At 35.2% G+C, this 12,078-nt stretch overlaps 1 protein-coding gene across 2 annotated transcripts in view; it reads left to right on the forward strand.

The window, feature by feature from the left end:
- Positions 1-12,078, forward strand: part of LOC150094045 (uncharacterized) — a 1,005,660-nt gene that overhangs the window by 206,664 nt on the left and 786,918 nt on the right. For both annotated transcript variants that reach the window (XM_090412663.1, XM_090412664.1), the window contains exon 11: positions 9,601-9,685. In XM_090412663.1, coding sequence (XP_090268789.1) covers positions 9,601-9,685 — 85 coding nt within the window. The remainder of the gene's footprint in view (positions 1-9,600; positions 9,686-12,078) is intronic.

Below are 12,078 nucleotides of genomic sequence, written 5' to 3' on the forward strand. Positions count from 1 at the left end.
AATGCCAACAAGTTTTGTCGACGGAGCTGTCTGGCTTCTGCATGGCTTATAATGGTAAGAGAATAAAACTCAAAGTGGCTAGTACAGAGAAAATGGAGTAACACTTTCGTATAAATTAAAAATTAAAACAGAATGCCTAACATTACACGCATGGAGCATGTTTTGTTAGTTACTGTTATGAGAGCACACTCTGTTGTTTTGGAAAATTAAATTCAAAACTACAGAACGTGCTCTCATAACAGTGACTAACACAACACGCTCCATGCTTGTAATGTTAAATTAATGTCTCTGATATATGAGTAAGTTCATCATAGAGTTATTTTTCTTCTGAGATGATGTTCTTGGCTCTATTTTTGAGCGTATGTATTATGCTTAGCTTCTGGGAAATATGGCGAGTTGATTTGAAGTGAAGACAGTGTCTAGTGTGTTATTGTTTGCAGTATAATGTTAATTTGATTTCTCCATCTGTTAGTTTCTTGATTACGGTATCCAAAAAATGGTAGTTGATTATATTTTTCCAGTTCCAAAGTGAATTGCATTTTTTGATGAAAAAAATTAATTTAAGTTAAAAAGTCCAAAAAACTGTTTTTGTGACCCTCCAAATTATGAAGACATTGTCTACATACCTCCACCACACTGAAGGTTTTGGGTCTATTTTTTGAGATGTCAGTAATTTGGAGGAACACAAAAACAACTCTTTTGGACTTTTTAATCAAAATTAACTCTTTCATCAAAAAATATAATTCTTGCAAATCTTTTAAAACCTTTAACATCAGAGTTGCGTTCAAACCAGTCAAGACTGTCCATCGCATTTTAAGATTGTCAAAAGACATTAATCATATTTTACAAACACGCTGGAGTGTACAACATCCCATGTGCTTATGGTCTAAACTATATAGGACAGACGTTGAGAAGCCTCAAAATCCAAAAAAAAAAAAAAAAAGAAAATATAGGAGATGTTAATAACAACATCTCCTATATGTAGAAATTTCAAGGAAGCCATTGCAGTCCTCCCTTCTGGAGAAAATCTTAACAGAAACCAGGGAATGATAATAGCTGACATATGGAAAACCTTAATAAGATCACTCAGTCTGCCAGAATTTAATTTCACTCAAAACTGCAGAACGTGCTCTCATAACAGTGACTAACACAACACGCTCCATGCATGTAATGTTACACGTTCTGTTTTAATTTTTAATTTATACAATAGTGTTACTCTATTTTCTCTGTACTAGCCACTTTGGTTTTTTTCTCTTACCGTTATAAGCTCTGAAGAAGCCAGACAGCCCCATCGGCAAAACTTGTTGGCATTAGATGTTTATAAATCATGGTCAATTAAAAGATCAATATATATTTCTTTTTAAAAAAACATATTATTATTATTATTCAGGACCTCCATGGAATCACAATACTCGCTGTGGGAGACCCATCCTGGACAACACAAAGCTATCATACCACTCCTTGAACTCATTCATCATCTGTGCTCTTCCCACCTCAGGCAATGCATTTCACGGTTCAACCACCCTCCATGTAAAAAAAAAAAAAATTTAGATGCCGGTTGATACTGATCTGAATATAAGGAAATTTATATTATACTGCGCCGCCCTATATTCAGATTAGTCTATATAATACAGAGGAATCAATCATCAACTAACTTTTGCAATCTTACTTTTATACAGGCCGAGGTTAATATTATCATTTAAGGCTTCTGCAAGGTCCAATATTTTTTTATGAGCGGTGCAACGAAGAGAATCAGGCAAACACCAAATTGAAATCAAGAAAACAAAACGTTTAATGCAGGGTTATATAACATGTACATTAAGTATAACTTTGAAAACAAGATAATGCAAATCAACTTAGTTCAAATGCTCATAACAAACATAAAACATTAGGCATCAGACATCCAGCTGTCAATTTTACATTCTTCCGAATAATTAAAAATGGTTCACACAGTTCAGTGTTACAGAATCTTACAGTAAATATTCTTGATCGGGGCTTTATACAATGTAACCACAACCCCTCTTCTCAGTATTGCAGCAGCCTCTGGGTTATCTTCACCACCTTTGCAATATGTCTCCTGAACTTCAGGTTTCTATCCATTATTATCCCAAGATCCCTTGCCTCTCCCACTTCCTCCAACAGAGTATGCAACCTCCCATCGATTTATCCCAAACCTCAAGACTTTACATTTTGCTGTATTAAACTGAAACCCCCATTCATTTGCCCATTTGTCCAGTTTATTCAAATCCTCTTGAAGGGCTATCATAACTGCATTATTATTAAAAACCCTTCTCAACTTCACATCATCTGCAAACAACTGAATATCCCCCTTCAATCCATTGGCATTGTAATTGATATAAAGGCTAAATAGTACATATCCCTGTGGGACCCCACTTGTAGCCTTCTGCTTCCTTGATACTGCTCCCCTCATATACAACTCCGAATGGTTTTCTCCTTCCAGTCTTTTTTTTAAAAAAAGGAATAACACTATAAATTCTCTGATAAAAGAATAGAATTAAATAACTGATATTATATCAGTATAAATAATAAATAATAACGTCATAACAAATATGACTGATAGAATGTGTACAATGACTGGACATGCAGTCTTGCCTATGTTCAAAAATCATGACTCACTTTGCTGTTTATTATTCTTATGCATCACTGAAAAATTATATATAAGAATTTATTTATTTCAGAATTCCATTTATTTTATATCCAGAAGTCTGTTTTGATAAAAGGCTATTGTTCCCTTTAGCTTATGCATTTTTATCCATTTTTTGTTTATGGTTACTTCTATCCTAGCTGATTAAACTTATGGCTTTATCAGTTACGCCCCAAAATAAAAAGTTACAATAATATTTTTATTTTTGCATGGAAATGAAACATCTAGTGCAGATATTATGTAGAAATTATGGCTACAAAACACACATGCTACAGAGTTACTTTAATTAAAACTAAGATAAAATAACCCTCAATGTTTTGACCTCTATATAAGGATCATTATCGGGAATACGTATATGTGAACTAAAACACAGGCTACATCACAATAGACATAAGTAAACTATTGTATAGCTGCTTTGCTAACTGTGCTAACCTGACCTTTGGTGAGGTAAAGGAAGAGAGAAAAGAGTAAAATTTAAATTTAAAAAAATATATATATTAATAAAATAAAATAAAGATAAAAATATTAAAAAGTAATAATAAACAGTGGAACTACATCGGTTGCTTTTTGTTAACTTCTCTACAGTCCTGCTATCTTGTGGTTCTGTTCATTGACCAGGATTTTTTTGTGTTTTCAGGGTTGCTATGTTGAAATGATCTACCAACTTCTTAAGTGTCATTTTAGTTTCTTGGCTAAGTGACAGTGGTACATTTGTTTTGTGTGTTTTTGGTGTAACTAATTTGAGTGTAATTTTTTTTTGATTTTGGGTATTGTTATCACTTAGCCAAACTAGTTGCAGCACTCAAGGATTTGGTATATCATTTCTTCTCCTCTTATACAAAATACATAACACTTTACAAACAAAATTAAGAATATTAAAATTAATAATGAAGATTTATTAACCAGTTTTGATATAAGTTTCATGAATTTCTTGATCAGTGGCATGAGTCTTCTCCTACAGAACAAATTTCCATCTGATATCACACCTTCTTTGACCACATTCTTCACTCCAGATATTTGTGTGGCAAAATAATTTCTACTACAGAAAAGAAGGTACAGCCATGAGATCACACTGCCCCCCCCCCCCCCCTCCCAGTTAACTTTTATATGTAAGACTGAGCAGCTTGCTCTAAATTCAACAAGTCTAAAGCCCAAAGTTTGGCTCTGATATGTTGACAATATATTCACCATTTAGTTTCTTGATCACCAAACTAAATACATTCTTAAACCAACTGAACAAACAACATAAATGCATCCAATTTATCATTGAGGTTGAAAATAGTGACACTCTTCCATTTCTAGATACACTTGACACACATTTTCCCTCAGGTTGTCTTTCCTTCACTATCCTCTGTAAGCCTACACACACAGGCCAACACAAAGACTCATACCACCATCCAACACAAAAACTAAGGATCATTAGCAATCTCAAACACAGAGCCCTTTTTTGTTCTGATTAAGAGACTCTGAAGTATAAGTATGAAATTATAAGCAATAAGAAAAACCTGTATAATATCTTACAGATATTATAAAGGTACAACAGAAAAACAGTTTATAGGATCCTTCACAATAATGCTACCAAAGATTAAAAAAAAAAAAGATTACAAAAATTGCATAGCCATGCTGTACATTCAGGAAAAATTGGACAGAACACTGCATAAATACAATATTAAGGCAACATTCAAACCACTGACAAAATTAAAACGTGTATGCAGCTGCTCTAAAGATCCCCTTTTCTACCTTGCCCACCCAGAGGTTTACAAAATCCAGTTTTCCTGTAATTTACTCTACATTGGGAAAACAGGATACACTCTCTCAACCTTCTTGAAGCAAAGTTCCTCCAATATGGTAAACCTCATTTCATCTTCTATGGTCAAAGTACATAACTTTACACTTAGCAGCAGTAAAACAACTTCCCTTTCTTCAGTGCAAAGCACCAACCTAATCAAATCCTCTTGTAACAGCAACAAAACAGCAGAACTTCCTGACATTGCTCTTCCTAACTTAGCATCATCAGCAAACAATATTGAATATCTTTTTTTTTGTACTGTGAAATATATCATTCGTAAATATATAAGTTAGACACCATTGTTCCCAGAAGAGAGCCCTATGGTACCTCACTTGTCACTTTCCTTTTCAGAACCCTGCTCCTACATACATAACTCGCTAGTCCCTCTCAGTCAGCCCTGTAACCAAGCTACCAAATGATTATCCATCACCATACTGCTTAATTTCAACAATAGTTTGTCATGTAATACTCAATCATATGCTTTAGTAAAATTCAGATGATTCACTGTATAAGTACCTTCTCTGTCAGTCATCATATTAAACAATGTAACCAAGTTACTAAAGCCTGACCTACTTTTAACATATCCATATTGCTCTTTTGAAAGATTTCTATTCTCATTAATCCAGGTTTGTCTGTCTCTGACACCTTCATCATTATACTTGATATACAAACTTGCCTGTAGTTTGACACTACTGACTTGGATACTCACTTATGCAGTAGTGCAATTTTTCCTTCTTTGTTTATTCATTGTGCTAATCTGCCAATGCATAATATCTACATCTTTCTGTGAGCCACCTGGCCTATAGTACCCACCAACAATATACAGTCTCCTATTGGCCTCTATCTTACACTAGACAGCCTCAAATGAACCATCTCCCTCAAACCTAAAATCTTGTTGGTTCAAGTTATTAAGCTATCATCAGCAATACCCCTCCTCTTGTCTCTTTCCCTCTATTCTTCCTCATAATACAATATATCTTACATTCTATATCTGTAACTATGTCATTTTCTGTCAACCAAATCTCATTGATGCCAATAATTTTTGGCCAAGTTGAGCTGACTAATGCCAGAACTCCTCTCCATTACTCCTGATACTTCCACTATTCATGTGTGTGCATTTCAACTTTCCCTTGGATTTACAGTTACCCTTGCATAATGTTATTACCAACCAATTCAGATTTGAAACCTGTAAAACTGTATTCAGCATTATATAATCATTTCTGTACATATACATACACACAGATTTGTCCCAAGGGTGGCTGAACTCACACTTGATTCTCCCCCTCTCTTCCCCTCTCAGTACTTCTAATTTCCCTGATTTTGCACTTCCAACCACTCACTATCTCCAAATGTCTAACTTCAAAATCAGTTGAATGCAGAATGTTGAAAGTTGAATCAGTTGAATGCAAAATCAGGAATGTAGAAGTTATTTCATCCATAAAATTCACTCCATATGGCTTTAACACCACTCAGTCCTGTCATACCAAGGTAGAACACTCACAATCTTTACTTTCTCACCATTCTTTTTTGATTCTGTCAGCAACCTTTTTGATATCTTTTCTCATTGCATAATTTTCACTTTTCAAATCATTTCTGCCTGCCAAAACAATCCATTTTTTTTCATTTCTTCCTTCTGCAAACCAACAACTTCACTATATTCCTTAATGTATATAGCTGATAAGAGGTTCAAAATACACCTCTTATCATCGAATCTCCTTACAATACCCCTCGTCCTCTCCCTCCTCCCTGTGGAGCACTTGTTTGTGGTAGAAATACCTCCCTGGGATTGTACTGGCTCTGTTCATTCTTCTTCTTTTTCCTTGCTCTACTTCTCCTGAGTCTTTTTTATTATCCTTTCTTCCAGAACCCCATTACTGGGATACAATGGCCTACTGACTTGTTTGCCATGCATTGCAGTAAGTCTCCTGGCCCCCATGGTCCAGGAAGTGGACCTCAAGGTTTGCTGTGGCGCTGGTATAGCATCCAGAGTAGCTCTGGCATCCCATTTTCAAGAGCAGTCATTGCATGCCTGTCAGTCAGTTTCCATGTGTGGCTCTGTGGTGGGGACCTCTGTCACCAAACAAAAAAAAATCTCTTGAGTATGAATTCTTCATCCTCAGATGTTTCAAGGGCCTTAACAAGGTTCCAGCCAAGTATTCATATACTGTGGATACATCATTTAATAACAAGTAAGAAACAAAAGTCATGATACCAGTATAAATGCACCAGTTTTTCTTTTTCATTTTTCCATTTCGGACATGCATAGGGGTATGGTATAAAAGAGTGTGATAAAAAATATTGCTTTGCAAAGAAAGCTAAATGTTTCAACTGTCAGAGAGTTCATCCAATTTACTCCCATGCATCTCAGAAATTGAAAGATGCAAAAGAAATACAAAAGATTAAAACAGAACAAAATATATCATATCAGGATGCAAGAAGCTAGTTAGCTATCACACCTCTCTCCTTAGATCTTCTTATGCTGAAAAGGTGGCAGTTAACAAAATGTCAACTGCAACCCAAACTGGCATGTCTATTCCACATCTGATTCTGATAATTTCCCTAAATCTGAGCTTTATGATCATGAGTGTTTCTCTGTTGAGCGTATCAGTTGCATGGCCTACTGTCTCATTCCAGAAATAACTCCAAAAAATTGTTCAATTCGATGAGAACCATTTTTTAAAAAATATATTATGGCAAAGATATCACTTAAAGATACATCACCAGACACCACAAAAAAAAAAAAAAAAAAAAAAAAAAATAATAGATGCTTTGATAACCACTGAAATTTAATTAAACTTACCAAATGAGCTTGACACAACAGATGATGCATTGAATAATACTTTTCTAGAAGACGAGATGGACACTGGTTGTCTTGTATCTCCCAAAATCAATTGATAAATATAAACGTGACAAAAGTAAACCCTCAGCCTCCCGGAAAGTGTAGATCATGGATCTACACTTTCATGTAGATTTACATCATTGATTAATCAAATAACCAGTGCAAAAATTGTATGGGTTAAAATCTGGAAAATGAAAGATAACAGAACACACAGTTTGCCCACTTTGGTACATAATGGATGTATTGTTTCTGGTCCCAAAACTATTATAGACATTTTGGGAGAAAACTTTTCCAGAATCTCAGCAACAGCTTCATGTCTTCCTGATTTTTTTAATATCAAAAGAGCAAGAAAAGAAACAGCAGCTAAGTTTTTCTACCAGTGGGTTAGACAGGAGGAACTAAAAGAGCTCTTTTACTTTCTCACCATAGCACAGTAGTTCCATTATGAGATGATAAAATATTTTCCATCACCTTCTATCGAGCTTCTTTCTTTTACTATACAATAGAATCCATTCAGAGGAAGAGTTTCTGGATTCTTTGCATAAGTCGGTTGTCATTGCTATCACAAAGCCATGCAACGGTCCAACCCAGGCCAACAGTTATCATCCCATTGTTCTGAAATAGCTTTCTTTGTAAGGTCTTGAAAAAATGGTAAACAAGGCTTCTCTGGTACTTAGAAACCAACAAACTTCTTTCCAACACAGAGTGTGGCTTTCATAGATGCCAATCAACCTTGGACCATTTGGTCCATTTAGAATCATGTATAAGAGATGCTGTCCTGAAACAAGAATGTGTTGTTTCAGTGTTCTTCGGCATGGAAAACGCTTATAACACAGCCTGGAGATATGCTATATTTAAAAGACCTTCAACACAAGCAAATAATTATCATTTCTGTTGCTCTGACCAATGGTCCAACTCAGGCCAACAATTATCATCCATTGCTCTGAAATAGCTGTCTTTGTAAGATCTTGTTAAAAATGGTAAATTCAAATCTTCTCTGGTAGAAAGCAACAAACCTCTTTCCAGCACACAATGTGGTTTTCGTAACACCAGTCAACATTGAACCATTTGGTACAATGTTGATTGTACCAGTTTAGAAGCATTTATAAGAGATGCTTTCCTGAAATGAGAGTATTCTGGTTTCAGTCTTCTTTGACATGGAAACAGTGCTTATTTTATTTTATTTTTAGTTATGTATTTTTTTTTATATAGCTCCCACCCACAAAAGGATTTTTTGGTATTTTATTTATTTATTTTTCATTAAAAATTTTCTGTCCACTGAATCCTCCATGTCCAAGTGGGAAACACACATTCTTTTGGCCACATCATCAAGGGTGTTCCTTAAAGCTCTGTCTTATGTGTGACACTCTTTGCTATCAAAGTTAATTCAGTCACTGAACAGCTTCCTCCCACAGTAGGCAATGCTTTTTATGTTGAAAATGTCACAATTTATTGTCACTCCTGCAACATGGGGTAGTTGAAAGACATCTTCAACAAACAGTCGATCATGTATCTTCATGGGCTGTTAGTAATGGATTCAGGTTTCCAACCATCCTTGTTTGTTTTTTTTATACAGCTGGATACCTAATAACAGAGCACTGCTGAAAGATAAGGAAAAGACTATTTAGAATCCCTTTGTTTTTTCCATTTCTAACAGGCTACGTGAGCATCTATTTATTATCATCATTTAGATTTTGACTCTTAAATTGTAATATGGAGCACACAGTTTGCTTTTCTATATAATTCATCAAAGATCATTATTTTTCTATCTGTTTGAACTGAGGAGGTACCATCTATAGGTTTAATCACCTCACATGAGAGTTTGTCAGAAGTTAAACCTCTTTCCATATGCTGGCCTTACCATTATTATGAGACAGCATAAATCATTAATTGTCATACCATGAAATTGTTATTGCTGCTTGCTAGTATTCAAATGTCTGTTAATATGTTAAAGGTCAAAGACATAGTGATTAGAGACACAGTTTTGGCAGAAAATTCACTGTTCATATTGCATGTTGAATTGTACAATGATTGTAATAATTATTATGATTTACTGATTTGGTAACTAGTGTAAATATGAAGTTGCCAATATTCTTAATTTTTAATTTGCATGTCTTGTTGTTCATGTTTTTTCCATAATAAATGCTCCAGTTTATGAGACAAATCAATACAAAAGTAAGATATGCCTTTGATGATTAATAAAAATTATCTTTGTCATCTTTAACAAATGGATAATCCTTTTTTTTTTGTTAATGGTATGCATGTTACATCAGATCTAAATATAGAACATTGTTTTTATTTCTATAGGTGAAACTTGCTGTGTAGTTCAGTACTCTCACAGCAAATCTGCAGAATTTGCTCTAAAAAAGAGAGTTTTAATTAAGAGCTCAGAGTAAGTAGTGTTGTTATATATTATTATTATCATTACATAATACAAGTTAGATAGGGCTAAATGGCCTCGCCTACTCTCCGTCTACAGGAATAAAAAGACGTTAGCTTATTTTTATATATATTTTTTTTTTTACATAACACCTCCAGGGAGGCCAAAGACTCATTAAGGGAGGGTACCTACTCTACAACTCTCCATCTCCACTACTCCACCAACTGCAACTACCTTCATCATCTACACCAATGGCATCTACCTCCGACCACCACCACCACTATTATTTCCACAGACAAACATCCATGCTAACGTCAGGATTCGAACCCGCAGCCTTTTGGCTGGAGAGCGGATATGCTAACCAATATATATATATATATATACAGGGTGTCCCAAAATTCATGAAAGAAGTAATTTTGATAGAAAATACAGGTTTTTAATTAAAAATTGTAATTTCTTATTGATTCATAAAGTATACAGTATAGGGTTATGCATGGAATAGCATATTGGGTAAATGGCCTCCACGGCTTTGATGGCACATACGCACTCTTTTGTCGAAATTTTCCATGACCGTTTTGCATAAATGTGGCTGAATTTTGTTGATACAGAGCTCAATTTCCTCCTTCAAGGCATGGGTGGTCGTGGGCTTGTTGGCATAAGCCTTAGACTTCAAAAAATCCCAAAGAAAAACGTCGAGCGGCGTTAAGTCACATGATCTGGGCGGGCCAATTCTAATCACCAAAACGGGAAATTACACAACCAGGAAATGATGACTCATGCAGTAATTGAATTGTTTCTCGGGCTGTATGGCATGTGGCACCGTCTTGTTGAAACCACATGTCGTCCACATCCATATCTTGCAATTTAGGCACAAAAAACTGGATTATCATGTCGCGATAGCGAGCACCATTAACTGTTATTGCCTTACCAGCCGCATTTTCGAAGAAGAATGGACCGATGATGCCTCCAGCCCAAAATCCGCACCAAACAGTGACATGTTGTGGATGCATTTGTTTCTCAACAATCACTTGTGGATTTTCTGAACCCCAAATGCGACAATTTTGTCGATTAACAAAGCCATCAAGATGAAAATGAGCCTCATTGCTGAAGATGATTTCAACAAATAAGCATCCACTTGTTGTTGTTCCATAATCCATTCAACGAACTCTCTTCGCTGTGTGTGGTCAGTAGGCTTCAGTTCTTGAGTCAATTGAACTTTGTAAGCATAAAGATGCAAATCTTTCATGAGAATACGCTGTAGAGAGCTTCTCGAAATGCCCAATTCAAGACCACGGTGCCAAATTGATGTTCCTGGACTCTCAGCAACACTCTCACAAACTGCTTCGATGTTTTCTGTTGAACGACTTGTTGAAGGATGGCCAGAGTGTATAAGATCACTAATTGATCCAGTTTCCTGTATCCTGCATCATCCCTTAATGCATAACATTAGATATATCCGCAAGGAGATGTGTTTTGCATTATGGGAGATACTGAGATAGGAGGAGTGTTGGTATCTTGCTCCACCTTTGCAAGGAGTGTCCTGGTGTTGTACCACCTTGCCCCAGTCCTGAAGATACTTTCAGGTGCAAACTTTGTTTGCTCACACTTGGATAAAGGATTAAACTAAATTTATTATACTCTAACCAAGTGAGAAATAAACTTTCAATATCATAGCCAAATTTTTGGTTTGGGTTCAAAAGTGAAAATATTTTCTTCCAAGTGTTCTAGAAATAGATTTGCTAAGTTTGGTGATAAGTTTGGGGTCTTCTTTATCACCAAACTTAGCAAATCAAACAGCAGAAATCTGGTCTCTCTCAACACGGAGTTGAAAATCCAAACCATAGGATCCATTAGGAAAAGTAGAAACTTTTACATAGATCTTTATATAAACATGAACTTTTATATAAAGAAAGTGCTGAAGCCCTACTACACAGACCAAATTTAAACTGCAACGACATTCTTACTATTCCTAAAGTATGGTAAATTGTCATACAAAATTGTGTAAAATAATCTTTATATAAGTTAATTTTTTTTTTTTATTTTTTATTCAGTTATATTTTTAATTTACTTCTGTAACACGTTGCTGCACGCATATTGAGATTCCATTGTAATCATGTGCCCTAACTGTATGTTATTCCTAGTATTGTTTGAATTACTGTACTGATGATGTCCCAAGATACTTGGGATGAAATATTTACGTATTAAAAGTTATCACTGTGGTTAGTACGTTGTTTTTAGTGATGAAATCACCACAGGTTTCATTATATAAAAACTGTATATTTTATCTTATTAGCTTTGATCTCACATCATGCCACTTCAAATGAACAGTCACCCTCTTGTCTGTCTCCTATTCTTTTTTGACTGCAATTCATCTGTTATCATCAGTACCCCTCTTCCCATCCTAT

The sequence above is a fragment of the Typopeltis vanoorti genome, chromosome 23 (genome assembly GCF_054136105.1).
Source record: "Typopeltis vanoorti isolate ZY-2024b chromosome 23, IOZ_Tvanoo_1.0, whole genome shotgun sequence".
In the NCBI taxonomy this organism is placed as follows: Eukaryota; Metazoa; Arthropoda; class Arachnida; order Uropygi; family Thelyphonidae; genus Typopeltis; species Typopeltis vanoorti.